The sequence below is a fragment of the Catharus ustulatus genome, chromosome 3, assembly GCF_009819885.2.
Source record: "Catharus ustulatus isolate bCatUst1 chromosome 3, bCatUst1.pri.v2, whole genome shotgun sequence".
NCBI lineage: Eukaryota > Metazoa > Chordata > Aves > Passeriformes > Turdidae > Catharus > Catharus ustulatus.
Genome location: NC_046223.1, coordinates 46,403,656 through 46,424,266, shown reverse-complemented (window position 1 = coordinate 46,424,266; position 20,611 = coordinate 46,403,656). Strand labels below are relative to the sequence as shown.

Sequence of the window (20,611 nt, the reverse complement as noted above, 5' to 3'; positions counted from 1 at the left end):
CACTCACTTAAACCTTATGAACTCTCAAGAAGTTGAATTCTTTACCATGTAATATTTAAATATTATGGACCTAACTGGTCTAGATTTATTTTCTTAATACTCCCATGCTATATATTCTGTTGCAGTTGGAGGAGGCAGTGATTTGAGACTTTGGACAGTTAATGGTGATCTTGTTGGACACGTGCACTGCAGGGAAAGTATTTGCTCTGTTGCTTTCTCTAACCAGCCTGAAGGTGTGTCTGTCAATGTGATTGCAGGTGGCCTTGAAAATGGAGTTGTAAGGTAAGCATTTGAAATGTTTATTTATTAAAATGCCCTATCACTTAGGCTCACCGTTTGAGAGTGTGTAGCCAAACATCATGCTGGTATTTGGCTTTAAAGAAGGTGGACAAGCTGTTACTCAGCTCCCAGTTTAGCAGTTGCTAAATAGATTGTTTATCACTGAAGTGTTTGTGAAAGCAAGTGTGAAGAAACATGGCTCTTTCTTTCAGACTGTGGAGTACGTGGGACTTGAAGCCAGTACGAGAAATAACGTTTTCGAAGTCAGCCAAACCTATTGTAAGGTAAAAGATCTTAAATATACAGCAAATGCAGGGAAAAAAAAAAAAAAAAAAAACAAAACAAGAAAAAGAAAAAAAAATCCCAAAACCCAAAATAGTCTCGAGTGTTGAACATGAAAATAGGTGGTAAACATGTCTAAAATGAGCAATGCAAACCTACTAATTATTCATGAAAGCAAAGTGAGCACCAGTGTACTGTATTTGTAATGACAGTAATAACTAGGTTCTGCTGCTGGCAGATGGAAGTTAGCAGGATTCCCTTGAAAACGGAACAATAGCAACCCCACTTATTTTAAATTTTTTTTCCTCCGAATCTGTGTTAAAATGAGATAATCTTAACTATGCCAGACTTAGACTGTTTCTTCCTCAAAATGAAATGAAAATGCTGCCTTTTCCATTTTTTTCTGATGTTGAAGGGAAATGGTGGAGAAAGAGGCAAGCTCAGAGTAGCCTGAAAGCTGCCATTTTGGAGTGCTTGTGTCGTTAGTTTTCTGAGTCCCCTTGATTTAAATGAGCAGAATTCTTGTGCCAAAGTGTTTTCAGAAAATGGTCAAAGGATTGAGTCTTTGATATCCCCAGTGGTACTGTAGTCTGCAGATCTTAGAGTTATGCCAAAGTTTTATCTTAATGTTAGCATAGTAACAAATGACTCTGAAAATTTTTGTTTTGACTGTTGGTAAAATATCATTTTAAATCCCAACAACTTTTTTGTTTTCTAGAAATTAAAAAGATTGTCTGGTTGTAGTTATTGTTTTTCTTACCTCCTTTAAGCAGCATATTCCACAGAGCTTGTTGATAATGATTTAGTAGCTATTGAATAATTTAAAGTTTCCTGCTTAAATGTGACAGTAAATGGATGCTGACCTTCATGCTCTCTAACATTACCCATGGCATGACTGAAGGGCTTTGCTAGCCCTGTTACAGCTCAAGAAATGCCCATCTGAACAAAAGTCCTGTGCTATGCCATGAAATCTGATGGATTTAGTTTTTGCCTTTGTCAGCAAAGCAAGTTCAGAGGACACTGTGCTCTGTTGCAGAAAATCCTTTCTTTTCAGAAACAGAAGGGAAGAGGGTAGAATTTTGCTACTAATCCTGCCCTTTGCTGTGACACTGCAAAGAAATGAGTATTAAACTGCAGGGGATGTTGAAGTGCTGGCCAAAGCTGTGGTTCAGCCTGTTTGGGTACAAATGGATAAGCAGGTATATGCAAACATATTGCTATGTTAATGTAGGCACTGGGCCTCCCCTGACAGCTTGTCTTTGTTAGCTGAACTCTCATGGGCTTTTAATGTCTTCCAGCATTATCAATAGCCACATTTGGTATAAAGACAGACTCTTCCTTGTTTTGCAGCCTTACATTTTCCTGCGACGGCCATCACTTGTTCACGGCTAACAGTGATGGGAATGTCATCGCCTGGTGCCGCAAGGACCAGCAGCGCTTGAAGCTGCCCATGTTCTACTCCTTCCTCAGTAGCTACGCAGCTGGGTGACGGCGGAGCCTGCTGCTAACTCATGTCTCTGATGCACTTTAATCCCAACAGGTTATAGGAGCTCTTATTTATCTGGACTTTGAAGTACTTTGAATGTTTCTAGAATGACTGAATAGGTGGATTTTTTTTTTTTTTTAAAGAGCAGCCTAAGGTGTTTGTAAGATTGCATATGTGCATGCACAAACTTGAAGCATATCCAGGTCAGCAGGAAGCTCTGGTCATACTATCCAATGCCAGCAAAGTGACTAAAAAATGCTCAATGCTGCAATATAAAATACCAACAGTATTTTTTTAAATCGCTTCTTGGACAGAAGTATTTAAAAAAATTGATAAGGCTTATTCCTCCTCTTAGTGTGTAAAATATCAGCAGCATCAAGTTCTGTAAATAGCTATTGACATGTCAGCATACATATATCTGATTAATTGAGTGGGATATGGTTAGCTCTGGGATAAACAATCCAAAACTTAAAAATCAACAACCACTTAAAATTGCTTTTTTTGAGAAGCAAAGAACTTAGTAGGTGTTTTTTGCACCATCTTATGGTATTGTAATGCTAAAAAAATTGAATTTCTGCTGTCTTTATATTTGTAATTTTTGCCATCTTCTCTGTTAATGTAATAGTCTTTGCAGTGGAAGGCAGTAAAATATTTCTTACTGATGGGTAGGTACTTCATGGCATCATGAAACAGTGGTTAGATCACAATGCAATGTGAGCTCCCTAACTTTGTGATAGTTGGCTATCGCAGTTCTGTGGCAGAGCATCTATTATGTACACACACAGCTTATCTTCCAGAGCTCTAAAAAGAGGTGTTAATGAAGACACAGGTGTGCTCCTGTTCTAGTTTCATTGAGGTTCAATACACTGTAAAATGTTTGAATCTAACTGCCTGAAGAATCAATGTTCATAAGCATCAGATGATTCGGAAAGCTTCACACAGATACGCTGTGCGAAGTTGTTGTGTATTCCTGGGTGCTATTTTATGAGGGGAAAAAATGAGCCTCTGTCATGAACGGCTTAACAAATTTGAAATCTTAGGTCACGTGAAAAATTAGTATTTCAGTTGATGGATTTGAAGACCACTAAACCTGGCACCATGACTGAGTGCCTACTAGTCATGCGAACAGTAAAGCAAGAATGCTACACTGGTCTGATGTAATTACATTTTCCTTTTAAATTGCTTTGCTTTTTTATCACTGACATGTTCTATGATTGCCATTCAGACTGCTATATCTTATGTTTAAGGCTCATCTGCTTTCAGAACACTTTACATGAAATTGTCAGATCATGATGAAGGTGATACATACACATAAGCAATCTTTACACTTGTTTTGAAAATTCCAAATAGTCTTCAGAAATTCTTGAGACTTCCTGGTTGAAGAACTTTTCAAACTAGAAAAGTTTAAGAAAAATGTTCTCATAGTTCAAGACACAAAGGCTCATTGTTGGTTCAATTAAGCAAGTGGCCGCATACTGTATGGATTGAGTTTTAAACTGCATATTATTGTAGCAGCATTGTATGGGATGGCTTTAGTCATATTTTTCTGTCTAAATGTTAATGTAGGGTCCAAATACAGACTGAAAAGCTTCCTGGCTGATGTGATGTGATATGCTTTGTTTAAGAGAAAAAAAGACAAACATTGTGGTTTTGGGGTGCTTTTGTGCTCCCTGTTTTGGGGTGTTGCTCACAAAGGCTTATTTTTTTATAAAGTAGAATTTCACTTGTTACAAACCAATATGCAAAACTGCTGGCCTTGTAAAGAGTGCAATATTATATATTTTTATGTAAAACTAAAAATGATTTTTGAAGCAAGGAATATTTATTCAGCTTAATATTCTGGAACTATTAAAATAACATTGCAATAGTGTCTGTGCATGATGTAATTAAATTTCCTGTAAATGTCACATTCCACACTGTATTTGTATATATACTGTCACATTGTTGGGTAATAAACAAATCTTTGTATCAAACCACTTTGAGATTATTAGAAACACATTTTTGGCTTAGTTGCAACTTTCTTCTTTTAGGGGATCTTTCATTCCTTGCTCCAGATCAGTTTCTGCTGATTCCCTTGCCTTTCACATTTTAAAAATTATGAAGTGGGAAAATTCTGTTTATGGACTATGTCCTATGTCTGTCAAACTGAAGGTGGTGAGTGTAAGATGGGAAGTGGGAAACTCTAGGAATGTCACTTTGCACATGTGTGCATGTGTCCTCCCTTCCCATAAGATGCCTGACTAGAAATTGGATGAAATGGTGGTTCTCAAAGCAGATTCTCCTTCTCTCCCTTCCATCTGCCTTCTCACTGAAAATCTGTCTGAGCTGCAAAGGCAGAAAAGAAACTTCTTTCTGGATTCTCAGAAGGATGGGTGAAATTGGAAGACTGGGATCTCAGGGAGGCATCTGACAGGATGTAAGGCTCTTTCTGCTGGAAGCCAGGGTTTGGGGGAGGTTCATGAGGCAAGGCCTATGTTCTGATAGTGGAGAGACATGGTAAGTAATGGAAGGGGAGGCAATAGCTGGATATTTACTTGGGGTGGGGAGAAGGAATCTCCAACCCATTACTGAAAGGGAACCCTGATCTTGCATTTAGAGATCCACTGCTTAGACAAACCCAGGACAATGAACAGAAAGAAAAAAGAAAAAGAAGCCTGAACTGAATTAAGCAAAAATATATTAATAGTAAAAGATAACAATGGAGTGGTGGGAGAAATACCTGGCTTGCTACTAAAAAACTTTTACTTTACCTTTTAATGTTTTCATGCCTTCTTTTATTTAAAGCTGTATTGGGCATTTTTCCTTCTTGCATATGAAAATGGAAGTCACACTCCTACATGCTGCTACACTATCAAAACAATCAAACAATTACTATTTAAAAGCTCTGCTTGCCTTGAAAATTATCCACTATATATTTAAGCCTCTGTACATAGATACCTTTTTTTACTTTGCTGCTGTATTAAGTTACAAATTACTGACAAATGACTGCTGTTTAGAGATTTATTTGCCATTGCTCTGGAGTGGGGTCAGAAAGGCACTAATTTTGCATTGGGGCTTCTGTAATAAGCTCTGTTGTGCATTTCATAATTTTGAAAAAAGATTAAAAATGAAATGTGGCTGCTCTGATTAAACAAACTATTCTGGACTAGACAGCAGAATGTAGTTGGGTAAAACAGAAGCTTGCTTACTGTTTCCAGCCTTGAGCTAGCATTCTCAGAAGAAAAAAAAAATTCTGATTCTCTAATGCAATTGACTAAAGCTCATCTAAGACTCACTAGAGCCAAGTTCATGTAAATTCAAGGAATAGAAATTTGTGTTAGTTGTATGAGTATTGCCTCAGAACCTGTGGGGAGACTCCTGGTTTTGGTGGAAGTAAGAGTTTGCAGATTTAAAAGAAAGCAGTTTAAAACAAATACCCATACAGTATATGATGAAAATTTTAAAACAGACATTTCCCACCTTTATGTTTTAGCTTAAGTCATAAAATTGTTAGACTCCAGTGGTAATAATATTCTGATGAGAACGGTCTCATGATTAGAGTTATCTAACATGTGCTGTTTGTCTAACAGCATGCAAATCCTTTGTCTATGAAATGGGGCAGTATGTAGACTGATGATGTGGTTGAACATGAATGAAAGAGCAGGAGCACAGGCCAGTGAAGTCTTCATCAGTTTCTGGAACTCTAGTTATGGGAAGCTTGTGAATTTACCTATTTATATATAGTGATGTTTACCTTCTTCCTGTTGCATTTCCTTCTGCCAAGCCACTACCCCAAAAGTCATTGACTCGGTCTCAGAAGAGGCTGCCCTTGCTCCAAAGCACCTTTAGAAATAGGACTCATCCTTGTTCTCTTCTACATGGAAAACTAATGTTACTTGGAAATTCTGCTCTATTAGGATAGAAAAAGTGCTGAGGGCAGGTAGGAGAAAATGTACACCCCTCCAGAGGGACCAGCCATTTTTCACTGGGGAAAAAATTAATGAGACTCTGGTGATCCTGCCACTGGGTTATTGCAGCTGACAGAATTTTCAGTTGAAAATGTTAATTGGCACTTTTAAATGCTGCTGACCTGTACAGCTTTTATAGGGAGAAGCATGTAAAAATTGATGTATGAAGCTGAATTGCATTGTTCTGGCATACCAGCCCTGGTAAGGTGAGTCTAAGCAGCCCCTTTCCCACAGCAGTTCCATTCCCCATGGCAGGCTGTTTACATCATCCTTCTGTTGCTCGGAGTGAAGGCAGGACAGGCACTGTGGGCTCTCACCCCGAACCTCGGTGCCATTCGGGCTGTGCTGTTCGAGGTGCAGTGCTGCAGGCTGGGGGCAGAGTGCCTGGGCAGGGGCCCAGTCGAAAAGGACCTGGAGGTCCCCTCAGTTCACGAAGGTGCTGGAGCATGGCCGGAGAAGGGCAATTAGCTTGGTGAAGGGAACTCAGGTCCTGTGAGGAGTGGCTGCAGGAGCTGGGGATGTTTGGCCTGGAGAAAAGGAAACTCGGGAGACCTTCCTGCACTCTACAACCAGCGGACAGGAGGCTGTAGCCAGGTGGGGGCCGCGCTCTTCTCCCGGGCCCCAAGTGACAGGATGAGAAGGAGTGGTCTCAAGCCCTGCCAGGGGAGGTTCAGTTTCGACAGTAGGAGGAATTTCTTATGGCCATGGTCTAGTTGACAGAGTGGTGTTCGATCAAAGCTTGGACTCGATAATCTCAGAGGCCTTTTCCAACCTAGCTGACTTTGTTTCTGTGGCCTGCGATTCTGTTTGAGAATACCTAGAGGATCGCTCGATGCCTAGCGCCTGCTGGAGCCGGGGCAGGAGGCGGCTGCAGCAGGAATCGCGAGGGACAGGCGGAGCGTGAGGGCGGCGGCGCCGGGCCCCGGGCCGCCCCGCCCCGCAGCGCCATGTGCCACGGCCGGGCCGCCCGCAGCCTCCGCGCCCGCACGGTGAGGGAGGGACAGCGGCGGGGAGGGAGTGCCCGGGGCCGGGCGGGAGAAGGCGCAGGGCGCGTCGCGGTTTCGGGAGGGGGCCTCTCGCCGTGGGCGCTGCTGTCCCTTGGCCGCTCCGCCCGGCATCCCGGCGGTGCCGTGGGCTGCTGCGGGTACACAAGGGCCGGCGGCGGCCAAGCGAGCCGGAGTTTCCCGGTGATCCGCAGGAGTCGGCGTCGGGCTTTGGGCTCCGTTGTCGCTGTCACCGGCGGGGAACATCCTCCGGAGAGCCCGCCCCGAGCCCAGGTATCCCGCGGGCGGCGGGGAGGGGGTCTCTGCCCGGCGTGCTCGTTCCTCCCCCCGCTCACGGACGCGGCCGCTTTTCCTGCTGCCCGGCTCGCCCTGACGGAGGGACAACTCCCGCTGCCCGGCTGTGCTGGCGGTGATCATTGATGTGTGGTGCTGGGAGCTGCTGCACAGCAGAGCCATTAGGGCAGTGCAGCGAGACAGAAAACTCGGAATAACAACTTGAAAAACGCTTCTGCCCTGCAGGTGATGCAGTGCCGAGCTTCCCGGAGGCGCTCTCCTTACCTTGGGGGTTACAATTCTGTTCAAATACGTTTTAAGCGGGGTTTAAGCGGAATAATAAAAATTCCCTAGATATTTCTTTGAAAGCTCACAGCTGTCTTTCAAAATTAGCTAAAGAGGTGAAACAGTCGCCAGGGATAATCTTTCTACATCAGACTTCCAAAATCTTTGACGGTTTGCTGGACTATATGGTCAAATAACTTGTATGCTCGTGATAAATAATACTGCACAAAAAGATTGCCCTTAGGAAATACCACATTAGTTCAGCCTTTGTTTCCTTTGATTTTTTCATGTTGAGAAGCAAGATGATATTTTTGAGTAAAAATTTGGGTATGGTGGCAGGAATTTTTGGAACTTGGAAGTTGGACTGGGTATAGTATTGGATATACAGTTAGACGAGAACTGAGCTGTTGGAGTTTTGCTGATTTGCAGTTACATGAGAAGAATTTTCAAAGTCACCACATTTATGGTATGAAAATTGCATTCTTTCCTTATCGTGCACAATAGTTCTTGCCTTTAATCTATTCATTTCTGCTTGTACTACTAAGCTTCTCCTTAGGAGATGGAGTGAACAGCTGCAGTAATTTTCTTGTATTTCTTTGTGCAGCCGTGAGATAGAGAAAGAAAAGCGTTCCTTACCCACCCTCTCTCTTTACAGAGCTACATCAGTTGCTGTAAATCTTAGAGCAAGAACTGAGATAGCAGGGGAAGTTTGGCTTCTTTCCGATTCTTTTCTTTGTTTTTTCTTTTAATTTCTTTGGTATACCGGTTTGGCATTGAGCAGCTGTGAGGCTGTAAATTTTGCTGTTTATGTTCCTGCAAGTGGATAATGAAACGTGATGGTCTTTCCTCAATTAAGGATGTGATTTGCAGATCATTATCCAAGGATGATTCCCTCTAATGCCACTGGGACTTAGTTGAATGATTGAGTTAACTTTCCTATTGGGCTGTGTGGTCCAAAAAGCACAGAGCTTGTGTGGAAGGTGTTCTTTGGAGTTGTCAAACCCCAGGTTTTCTAATCGAGTAGTTTCAGGTCCATCACTTTAAATTAAGGCAGCAATTTGGTTTAGGGCTTTTTATACTAAATTCCAGAGGTCGCTTTTATGGTATGGCATTTTAAGATTGCACTTGGAACTAGAGGGGGGGAAATTGCAGCTTTTCATCCCCATTGCTTGTAGAAATCCATCCCGAAGAGCTTGAAAATGCAATTTTTCTTCTGTGTTACTCAAGTTTTTAGACTTTTTCTGCATTTTACTAACAATTATAAATAATGTTTAATAAGAGACAGTGGCACTCCTTACTCAAATGCAGCATCAAGCTATACCTGCAAATATTTATGCAGCTTTCTGTATTACCATGAGATAAATTTGCCTTTGAAGTGCTGTTGGATACAATCACACGTTGTTAAAGAAGAAAAAGCTGCTCTTCACAAGCATTTTTAGGAGCTTGGGAAATTAAGAACTTCTGCACACATGAGTTACGTGCACTCAGAAAAAGGATGAAGTGGGGTAAACAAAACAAAATGCCAGAAAATGCAGCTGGCTGGGAGGCTGTCGCTGTGCAGCTTTCAGGAGTGATGCTTTAGGAAAGGGCTGTCTGGTGTGGGGTGCCAGTCAGCAGAAACTGTTTGGCTAAAAAGGGCAGTGTAGCTGCTGTCACTGTTCTTTGTTAGTGTGGCCGGTGTTCCCCTAAAAGAAAAGAATCAATAGAGACCAGGTCAGTGAACTCGGTGTGCTGCACAAAAACACGCTGGATAAATGAGCTCCTATATAATCCAGGTCTGCTGGCTGCAGCAGTAACATGTAGACTGCATGTAGGCTGCTCGTTAGCACAGTCACTGTAACTACAGTGATTATCAGGACCTGTGTGTGCCCGTATTGATCCAACGTAAAAACAGCCAGGAATGAGCAATAGCAAACCCAGCCGAGGATTTCTGGTTTGAGGGGGTTTTAGGTAATTCAAATGATGGGGAGAAGTTACCCCTTTTCAACATCAAAAGTGATGTGGCCAGCAAGTCAAGAGAGGTGATTCTGCCCCACTACTGAGCTCTGATGAGACCCCACGCTGCATCCAGCTCTGGGGTCCCCAGCACAAGAAGGACATTGACCTGTTGGAGCGAGTCCAGGGAGGGACACCAGGATATCAAGGGGCTGGAGCACTTCTCCTGTGAGGAATATCTGAAAGAGTTGGAATTGTTCATCCTGGAGAAGCAAGGGTTCCAGAGAGACCTTATTGCAGCTTTTCAGTAATAAAAAAAGGCTTAAAGGGAAAACTGGGACAGAATTTTTAGCAGGGCCAGTTGTGAAAAGACAAAGGGTGATGGTTTTAAACTAAAAGACGGTTGATTCAGACCAGATATAAGGAAAAAAAAAATTGCCTTGAGTGTAGCAAAACACTATAACAGATTGCCAAGAGAAGTGATGGACACCCCATCCTTGGAAATATTCCAGGTCAGCATTGGATAGGGCTCTGAGCAACTTGTTACAGTAGAAGATGTTCTTGCTCATTGCAGGGGCCTTGAACCAGATCCTGTAGGGTGCTCACCCAGGTACAATATAAAGATAAATGTGCCTTCCTGTGGGACTAAAGGCCTAGAGAATACTTGGACAGTGTAAGAGGAAACATCTTTAAGAGAGAGGATCAAATCCATTTGCCAGGCTGCACCTCAGATGAAACATCCTTCGAGAGGGTCCTTGAAGGAGAGGCTTCTCACATTCCAGGGGATGGGTGTGTAATAGAGTCTCTTGTAATTAAAATTTCTGTTCTCTCCAGAGCTTTATTTCTAAGTAATAATTTAATTTCATTAAAGAATATTAAACTTAAGGTAATTATCATGGATCCTAAGGAGAACAGAATCAAGTGTCATAAAAAGCTTTGTCTGCAACCAGGACCTTTATCACAGCCTGGTTTGAAAATGAGTACAATTCTCATTGTCAACATCACACAATATGTAACAGGGCCTTTAATGATGCACAGATATGTACTGTGTTTGCAGAGAGTGAGAGAAGGTAGAGGTATATGTAGTTTGGGATATGAGGAGTCAGTCACAGAAAGTTATGGAACCAGACCTGTCTGGAAAAAATTGAAATTAAATACCTAAAGGATGCTAAACACTTCCAGAAATATAGTAGTTAAATATTTAAATGCATGTAAAGGCCAAGGTTGGAGCAGGATTTGGAACCGAACAAATGTTTGTGCTTCAGAGTATAAACAAACCTCTTGCTGGGGATAAGTGGAAATTTTCTCCAGTGTCTGAAATGCCCAGTGCCAGACTTTTTTTTGGTTTTTAAAGTTCTTTTTTTATGAAACCTCATATTCTGGTTGTTTTCTGGTACTGTGAAATGCTTTACTAGGCAAGATACATATTTTCTTTTTTAAAATTTTCTGTTGGTGTTTCAGAATATAGGTAAGGATATATTATCTTTGTGGCTTTAGAAACATGGTTTGAATTTTTAGAAGCATTTTTATGCCTAATAGCCTTTTCGAAATTCTGCTGTGGACTTAACAAAATCCTTAAACACTGTCTGGAAGTACTATGAGCAGTGTTCTTGTCAACTTTGTTGTAGCCTGTGATAGTTCAAATTGTCTGACTCTAATGTTTATAGCTTTTATAGTATAAGTGAGTGAATTGCCAGAAAAGCTTGGGGGAACTGCAATTCTCTGGGCTGTTCAAGGAGTTGCAGTTACTTAATTCAGTTTAATTAAAATGTATGTGGCAAATGTGGAAAGGCCTCTGACTTGATTTAGCTTTGACTTTTTTGACTTTGTGATCATTAGTAAGGTAGATGTGGAGAAGATAAAATTTAAATTATTCACTCTTGGGGGGGTATCATTTTGTTAACAAAGCTAAATGTGTTTATTCTCATTTTATGGATAGATTGATACTTAAAAGTGAGGGGTTGAGTAGAATACAAAGTCCAGAGATGAGCTGTAATTCAGAACCTTCTTCTTTTGTGACTGTCTTGTATCCTTTCTGCTGTTTGACTTTCCACTGCAAGCCAAAACACATCTCAAAATTGATTGGAGGTTGTGGCTTGGTTGAGGATTTTCATATGGTACATGGCATTTTATGCAAAGCCAGTTCCTCCACGTGTATTCAGTCCTGTGCCTTGTGAGGAATATGAGTTGAAAATTGTAAACAAAGATGAAGACAAAGAACCTGCTGTGTTCTGACACGATTTTATTTCATCAGAGCACACAAGGGGGAAACTTGTGTTCCATTCAAATGACACATATATGCAGCAAACCTGTTCTTTGTCTTGGCATATGTTAAAGCTCTTGTTTTGTTTGGCACAATTAATTTATTTAAAAGTGGGATTTCCCCGCCTTGACTTATGCTAGACCTGAAAGAAAAATATTCTATTGTTGCTTCAAATTAGTGTTGAGCATGGCTTACCATGGGATTTGTATTCCACCATCCTGTTCCACAGCTCAGGTTACTGATTTTTAGAAACAGTCTGCTTCATACCAGGCTGTGAGAAGAAAAAACTGTCTTTGCCTTGTCTCTGAGCATTTGTGTTCTGCAAAATCAAAGTAGTTAAAAAATTATTCCTCCATTCTTTTTGTACTATGGATTGTGTGCTTCTCTTGAGTCTTACAGGGACATTGTACATACAGTTTTTTTTACAGGCGCATTTCCAGTGTCCTACTTTATTTCCTGTTTGTATCTTACACCCCAGTGACTGGATCAGGTAAGCTAACCAGATTCAAGAAGGGAAATCTGAGTGGTTTTAGATGTTTGTTTCTTACCCAGAAATAAGCTGGAAGTATTCATTTTGAAAGACCTGAGCCTAAAACTCCTTTGGCAGCAGTGCAAAATACCTCCTTGTATGTGTTTTTCTCCTGTGTCCCATCTGCCTCTCACACCCTGTGTCATTTGCATTTTGCCAAATTTTGTACTGGTTTCTGAGGCTTGGTGCCAGACTAATCTGTCTGCAGGTGGCACTTGTGGTAAGGACCACAGGGGAATGTTGCCTGATTGAAACCTCAGCATCCAGTCTCATGAGGTAGTACAACTAGTCTGGGACCTGTCTAGGTGATCAGTATCCCATCATCTTTCCATCTGGCCTTAGTCCAACCTCCAGTGCCTTCAAAATAGTGACTGTTCCTTGTGCTGGGCCAGTGCTGCACAGAGGTGTCAGACAAGGGGGTCTAACATGCAGACCACCTCTGGCATAAATATTGTAAGTTAGTCAAGGTCTCAGTGTGGATGTCTCGACTCATTTGCTAACAGTGCTGCGGACTGCTGGATGTTGAGTTGATTTAATCCCTCAGGGAATAGCAATGCAACAGAACCAAACACTGACATACCTTACCTAGATGTCCTTTCCCAGGAGCTCCAGATCTCTTAAAATATAAAGCATTCCTATCCTGTACAGTGTACTGTACTGGGTTTAGTCATCTTTGGACTTTGCTGGGGGTGTCTAAGCAAAACGTTGCAAACCACTGCATTATTTCTTCTTATCTGTTATGCCATTTCTAAACTTCTTTTATCAATAGTCAGAATTCTGACTTAAAATTTCTCTCTGATGCATGGTGCAAGCAGTGTGACATTCATTTCCACTGCACACATTTCTAAGCTTGTTTTGATGTTTCTAGGTGTAACTGGGCTGTGGAGCCAAACTATGCAATGCCTGCAAGGTCTGTTTGTGAACAGCTGTTCGGTGTTGGCAACGTGAACCAGGGCAACCATTTTCACACTGAAGTAATGGTCATGTGCTCTGCATTTGTATGTCATTTGTAGGATTCAGGGAGAATGCTGATGATCAAGGATGAAAATATGTAATGCAGTAAGGTGCCATGAAGCAAAAGAACAGAAATAAATGGTGTCTGCTTTGAATTCGTGACCAACAGCCTGGCATTGTTGATGTGGGCAAGGGTTGGTTAAAATTCAGATAACTGTGCTCTCAGCCATTGCTGCATTTGCTACCTATTCTTTAAATGGTCTCAACTTTGTCTCTTCCAGGAAAAACAAAATGAAGGAACTAGTGTCAAACAGCACAACCAGTATTTCTCAAGCCAGGAAAGCTGTGGAGCAATTGAAAATGGAAGCATACATGGATAGAATGAAGGTAAACTTACTGTTGATACTATGATTCACTGACTAGTTTGTGGAACAGCATGCATTTAATAATCCAGAAATTAAGAATCTGTGTTGAGCAATAAAACAACATTCAGTACTGTGAGTGAGTTACAAACTGACTGGTGGGTTCTAGTGAAGTGATTTCCAATGCCTGGCTTCAAGTCTGCTTCTGTGTGAGTGTCTGTTACATTTGTCAAAAGTGGTATTTTGTGAAATACTTAAAATCGGCTGGCGGATGCACAGGCGCTCTTCTTTGTCACTTGTAGCTGAATTTAAGTGCAGCTCTGGTTTCTTGGGTTTTCTCCTTTAAGAATTAGAATAAGTCTTCAAGATATTGCAGAATTTTTGAATAGTGATGAGATAAGCTGAATTGCTTTGTTTTGTGTTGTTTTAGTGCAGATGTCATTGCACAAAAAATGTGTATGATGGCACTGTGCAGTTATGATTCTTCATACTTGATAACATGTTGTATGTCAAGATTTGATTTCATCATGCCTCTAAATACATGTGGATTAAATATTATCATTAAAGGCACGAATAAACAGAGGCTTTCAGTTTTTTTAACTAAAAAAATCCCGTGGATTATTCTTGCATATCTTACTGCTTTCCACTAGGCTAAAATTTTGTGAAATATCAAGCTATAATAATGCCATAGTACTTTTAAAGAAAGCAATGCTCATTTCTTTTGCTCTCTGCCTCTGAAAATAGGGAATAATTATTTTGATAAAAAATCCAGTCTCTACAAGGAGGAAGTTTTTTGTCTTGCCATCTTTAAAAACTAATGCATTGTAATTACCTACTTCTCTGCAAACAATTGTAACTGAGTTGTTACAAACTGTAACTGAGGTTATTAAGTCAGTAAGACAATTTAGAAATGTACATTAAAATCTTTATATAGTCTTAAGTTGGTCTGTTTGTCCATCCATGCTATGTGCTGAAAGTCTGCATGTAGTCAATGTGGGGACAGTAGTATCTATTTATGATTTTTAAAATAGTCTCAGATCATAAACTCACCAGCTGGAAAAGTAGTATTTGTAATTCAGAAATATTAGTGCAATTCACATGAGTGGTCAGTCTTGCTCATGTGAAAAAAAAAATTTCAGTCACTCTGTTTTGTGGCAGTTTTTAGCGATGTCCTGTAAGACCATTGAATTTACAGTAGTTTCTCTATTTCACAGTGTGTCACAAATTCATCACATAGCCTGTTCACAGGGACAGGTGTTTGTTTCCTTCAGTAAAAGAAGGTCTACCTTGGTTAGTCCTAACTCAGGTCATACTGGAGCTGCATGAACAGAACTGGCAAGCGAGGATGTGGATGGCAGAGGAAAGGGTTGGAAAAATGTGTCTCAGTTTACTGGCATTTGAAATTGTTGATACTTAGTAGATTTTCTTAAACTTGCTTCTATGTATACAGTGGTCACATCATTAGGTCAGTTATGCAAATAGCTTCATTAGTTAGGTGTATAAAATGCTTAATTACATATGCAAGAAAGACATAACTGCAAGAAAGACATAGGTTATTTTTACAGTCCATTTAATTAAAAAGAACACGGTTATTAGCAAATGTGGCAGACCTAAAAAACAGGTAGCTTGAAAGTGCAATTAGTTCACTTTTTGAAAAAGAAAATCTGTCATGTTTCAGAATTATGAAGGTTCCTATACTAACATAAAACAAATACAACTTTTCAAAATGCCTTGATTTCTAGAATTTCTTTGAACAAGTATATGAGGGATTGTGAGAAGCAGTTGATTGGCTTTTTGTGCCTTCAAAATCTTCTTGGCCTTTTAACCTTGAATAAGTTAAGCATGTGTTTCAGCACAGCCAAATTTTACCAAGAGACTTTCCAATGGTTTCAACAGGAGATTTCAAGTTCTCCAATCATCACTGTAAAGGTAGATAAATGAACTTGCTTTCTTTTTTCCTGGTGTTTTGCATCTGATTAAACTAGACATTTAACAAAATACCAGGGCTTTTAAAATAATTTAATTAAACCCTTTTTTCCAAATAGCTATAGTCAAGTTGCTATTGCCACAGCAGCCAAGACCACATTGCTAACACTGAAGAGGGGTCTGTGTTATTGACTGGGGAAATCTGAATCAGTTTATTTTCTACTACAGAGGCACTTTGTTTCCCATGCACAGTAGCTGCTGTAACCAGCAAGAGTTGGGTCTGCTCAATTAAAATGTTGTAGTTAAAAGTATGTTGATAGTTGCTGACTCCCCATTGTGCTCTGGATTTTTCAACTAATATAAGAAGTCCTATTAAGTTCTCTAGCTAGTTACAGCAGCAAAGCAGTGCTGTGTTCTGAGGTTCCACAAAGACAACTCACTGCTGAGGTGTGAAAGAAACAGGACAACTTGAAAGAGGAGGATGGAGTTATTGGTGTATTGATTAGTACTTGGAAGGAGGATTACTGTGGATTTTTTTGTAAACCATAGGAATTCCAGAAGAATCATAATTGAACCTGTCTAACCTGGCAAAGGAGCAGCTGGAGTTATAACAGAGAAGTAGGAAGCTGGAAATGAAGCTTCCAAGCTAGGAAACAGCAGGGTAAATCAGATTAACAGTGGCCTGGTGACTAGTCGAAAAATGTGTCTTCTCAAGGTGCTAGCAGTAAAATTGAGAAAGCAAAGTTAGTATTGGTGTTTATCAGAGTTGTCCGCAGAATAAAGCACTAATGAGTCTTCTCTTTGCAAGCAGACAAGCAAGAGTGCTCTGACTTTTAAGACCCTTGGCATATCAGTTATCATTCCATTTTCTTTTTCCTTAGGAAGACAGGAAGTATTCCTAACTGATCCTGAATAGTGTTGGGAGATAACAGTGAGAATGACAATAAATGTGTGTGAACCTCTTTGTTTTAGATATAAAGGATAAGCAGAGTGGCTGTTGTAGCAAGGCTGGTAATTAGTCACAATTCATGACAAGGGAGAAGACAGTGTAATTGCAGCATTTTGCCCTGTCACTGAAGCTTGTAATTATTAGTGCAGATAACAGGATATTCTAACTCTGGCAGTTTTTGTCACCTCTGCTATTCTGAAATACAATGGCAAAATTTCACAGTCCTCCTGAGACTAATACTTTAAAGCATCAGGGTTGAGTGTTTTCTTGGATTTTTTTTCCCCTTTTGTTAATTTGATAATCAGATGAGTTTTTTGCTAAAGAGAGTAAAAGTAATTCTACAAAATGTGAGATCATTGTGATACCTAACGTATATACTCCATGCTTCTAATCCATATACCTTAAAAGATTTTTTAAAAATTAAATGTTAACTTTCTGATAGAATTCATCAATCAAACTGTAGTCTGATTTTTTTTCTTTAGGCACTTCTGCAATATGTATAAATTATTTTGAATTTGCAGACCAAGCTGTATTGCGTAGGAAAGCTGACATGATAAATGTGTTGGCTTCATCTGAATATTCAAATCACATGCATTTATTTTAATTCTTAAGAAAAGCTATTTTGAAGCTGCCCAGCAACCCCAAAGGCAAGTAAAAGCTACGACAGTGGGCTCCATTTATCTCCTTCCATGGCACAATGGGATGTATTCAGCACACCAGTATGTCCATCACAGCCCTGGCCACGGGGCACCTCTGCGTGCTGCCTGTGCCAAAGCTCCATCCCTGCTGGAGCCTTGGTGCCATGCTCAGTGCACAGGCCTTCCACCACTGTCTTCCCAATAATGACAACTTGCTGGAGGCAGTATTGTATTATGCTCTCTTTTGGGCCACAGGTCTGGCTTTCCCAACACTGCTCACAGCCGCAGGAACTCGTGTTTTCATTGCTCCTGGACTGTGATCAGCTTATTTAACTCCCTGTTGTGAATGGTCATTATTCCACTGTGCAGGCCTAAGTTACTCTGCTTTTAGTGAAGAAATGGTTATAATTCACTTTGACTACTGTAATCCTAGTGGGAGGATTTTTCCTCTCAAAACCTTTTATTTGTTTAAAGGATGAAAATATATGGCCTAGTGCAGGCTTAGTTTGTGACAATGATCACGTTCCTCAGTTTCTTGTTGCAGGTTTATTTTTAAATAAATTGTACTAAATCAATTGTACTTACTGAAGGAAGGGTTTCTTTTCACAGAAAGGGGGGGATAGGGCATTGGAGTGGGATGCCCAGGGAGGTGCTGGAGTTGCTGTCCCTGGCATTAAGAAAAGACTGGATGTGGCACCAAGTGCCATGGTCTAGTTGACAAGGTGGTGTTAAGTCAAAGGCTGGACTTGATAATTTCAAAGGTCTTTTCCAACCCAGGTGATTCTGTGAATGTATTAATCTGCTTCACAACATTCCTACCAGCAGGTTAGATAAAAAAATGTATGTTGAGCTTTTTCTAGTGAAACACCCTTTTTTGTTATATCATATTGAAGCACAGTAATACTCAGAGAAACAGGAAATTATATTATTGGGTTTATCTCCTCTAAGAATGAGGTTTGAAATTGCACTTCTCTTCAATTGAATAAAAAGCAATATACTTGGGCTGGTGTTGCTTATCCATGCATGGAACAAAAAAGATCATTACAGGAAAATCATTACAATCCTTTGTACTTTGAGGTCTATAACTTTCCACACCTTTTTGCTTTACCTGCTTCTTTCTTGAGAAGCACTGGTTCTTGTGAACATCTCTTCTGATTTGTTCAGTTTTCTGTTTCACCTGTGCCCAGCAGCCTTCTGTTCACATGGAGTGTCTCTGCCATCCTTTTGTCTTACAGGCCAGTTCAAAGACAAATTAATTTTAAATAACCTTAGCACTCTTATTTCCTCCATTAGGGGAATGGTCTATACTGGAGTGCCAACCACAGGTTCTCCATAGGTTTAAGCATTCTACAAAAGATAAAGAAATTAAAAATAAAGAAAATAAAGAAACGAAGAGGCTGTAACTGTCTTCAGAAGTTCATTCAAATTTCATGCAAATTCTGATTCAATACCCATTGACTTCTTATGTCTAATCTGAAGCCTACTATGGACTGGGTTCATGTCAAAACAAGTAGGGCGTGGGGAACCTTAAAGCTAGCATTGATGACACACCTGCCAAAAAAAAACACCAGAAATGTGATTTGTTTCTTCTCTTCCCCGTGGTTGTGCAAACATGCTGACCTCGGTGTTTGATGTGGGACAAGCTGTCATGGTGCCCAGAGAAAAGACTTGTTTGTAAAGACTCCAGAATTAATTTTCTCACTTTATCAGAATATTGAAAACCCAATAATTCACCAAAACAAAGAGATACAGATAGCTATGAATATCTTACTGACTGAGAAGAGCAAAAAAATTTTGTATATACTTTCTGAATTCTTGAAAAAAGGAATGAGTCACTATGGCCTACTGCCACCAATATTCTTATGGCACAAAGCTGCAAAAATTACAAGGATAAATACTTCATTTTTCATTTCATGCAAAATCGCTTGCATTGCAAAAATTCACCACACTGCTACATTTTTGTATGTATTTGTATTTTCGTAAACTTTTCAAGAAGCATAAACCCATGTTCTAAATTTGGAGACCTGAGAATTTTTTAGAATTTTAGAAGTATAAAAATATTAAGTTAAAAAAATTAAGGTAGTGCTCAAGTTTAAATGAATGCTGTGAATAAAGGACTGCTAAGAGTAATTTACTGAGCAGAAGACATTGAAAAGAGCAGTATTTAGCTTAAATGAGAACTATGACACATGGTTTTCAAGTTTTGTTCCTGGTTTACTGTTTCTTTTTAATCCCATGGTCATGTGCCTAAAGAACTTTCTATTTTGCAACCAGAAGCAAAGGGTAGAGAGAGAGTGTGTGGAAAACCTTAAAACCAATGAATGGGAGTAAGAGCTGAAGCAGGTTTCTCTACAGAAACAGACACTTCAAAGAGAATCCTTATTGTTTATGGGTGGTTAACATATAAATGTTTTAATGACTGTGTGCTCCTGACCTTCTGATGGAGAAAAACAGCTCAGCGTGGATGATATCAATTGATACCCTCTAGGTCACTATGTTAGATGAAATGCATGAAAGGATTACTAGGCCTAGGAAGAGCAAATTGAGAGATGTGTCTAATATTTAAAAGATAAAGCAATCTACTCCCTGTTTTATGATAGCTTCCATTATAATTTGTTCTATGAAAAATATTTGTGCAACTCAGATTGGTTCAGAATGAAGTGTTACAGTAGTTCTCTCTTCTCTTCTATTAGGTATCCAAGGCTGCAGCAGATTTATTGGCATATTGTGATGCACACATTGGAGAAGATCCCCTTATTATTCCTGTACCTGCATCTGAAAATCCCTTTAGGGAGAAGAAACTCTTTTGTACTATCCTTTGAGTCAGTTTTCAATTAAAAATGTCATCTGCTAAAACTTGGTATTAGTGTTGCATGCTTTTAGCATTTTTTCCTTCAGATGTCAATACTTACCCCATAACTACAATAACTTTGGAAAGTAGTGCAATTTCTGCTAAAAAAACCCTTAAAATTAAAAAAAAAAAACCACCTTACAAATTCAAGCTAATGCTTATCTTTCAGAGCAATGTACAAGTTTAACTTCAGTTCTTCATAAATATTCTTTTGGTCTTAATGAAAATATCAAGTACAGTATCAAATTGTAGATATCTTTGCCAGTCATAGATTTTTCTGGGACCTAAATGAGTCATACCAATTCTTGAAGCTACTTTTAACATTCTTATTTTCTTTGGAAGGTGAATTCAATTCAGTTGCCTTTACAAATTTCTATCTAAAGAGAGTAGTGTGACCTTTTCCTCAAGTAGCACTATTTAGGAAAAAGTCCCAGTGATTTACATTGTTTAGAATGATTGATCTTATACAGTAAGTGGTGTCTATAAATATGTTTTTTGAAGACTGTAAGAAACTTGACTACAGAAACAATCCTAGTAAAGTGCCGTTGTAACTACGAGCCGAATGAAGATGTATAGTCACAAACTAGGATTGCATCAATAAAACTGTAGAAAAATATGGTTTCTTGTATCTTATTTTGAATGATAATG

The 20,611-nt window shown here is 39.7% G+C and overlaps 2 protein-coding genes across 7 annotated transcripts in view; both read left to right on the top strand.

The window, feature by feature from the left end:
* Window positions 1-4,023, top strand: part of LYST (lysosomal trafficking regulator) — an 88,536-nt gene extending 84,513 nt beyond the window's left edge. For all 3 annotated transcript variants that reach the window (XM_033053746.2, XM_033053745.2, XM_033053744.2), the window contains exons 51-53: window positions 126-282; window positions 492-563; window positions 1,912-4,023. In XM_033053746.2, coding sequence (XP_032909637.1) covers window positions 126-282; window positions 492-563; window positions 1,912-2,050 — 368 coding nt within the window. In that variant the 3' untranslated portion in view covers window positions 2,051-4,023. The remainder of the gene's footprint in view (window positions 1-125; window positions 283-491; window positions 564-1,911) is intronic.
* A 2,907-nt stretch (window positions 4,024-6,930) lies between these two features.
* On the top strand, window positions 6,931-20,579 carry GNG4 (G protein subunit gamma 4). Of its 4 annotated transcripts, none has more exons than XM_033056455.1 (3): window positions 6,931-6,983; window positions 13,519-13,624; window positions 19,806-20,579. In XM_033056455.1, exons 2-3 carry the CDS (start codon window positions 13,529-13,531, stop codon window positions 19,932-19,934), a joined length of 225 nt encoding a protein of 74 aa, XP_032912346.1. In that variant the 5' UTR covers window positions 6,931-6,983; window positions 13,519-13,528; the 3' UTR covers window positions 19,935-20,579. The 4 variants fall into 4 exon arrangements, with proteins under 4 accessions (XP_032912346.1, XP_032912345.1, XP_032912344.1 ...); XM_033056454.1 differs by lacking the exon at window positions 6,931-6,983 and adding an exon at window positions 7,045-7,271; XM_033056453.1 differs by lacking the exon at window positions 6,931-6,983 and adding an exon at window positions 12,150-12,244.
* The last annotated feature ends 32 nt before the right edge of the window (window positions 20,580-20,611 follow it).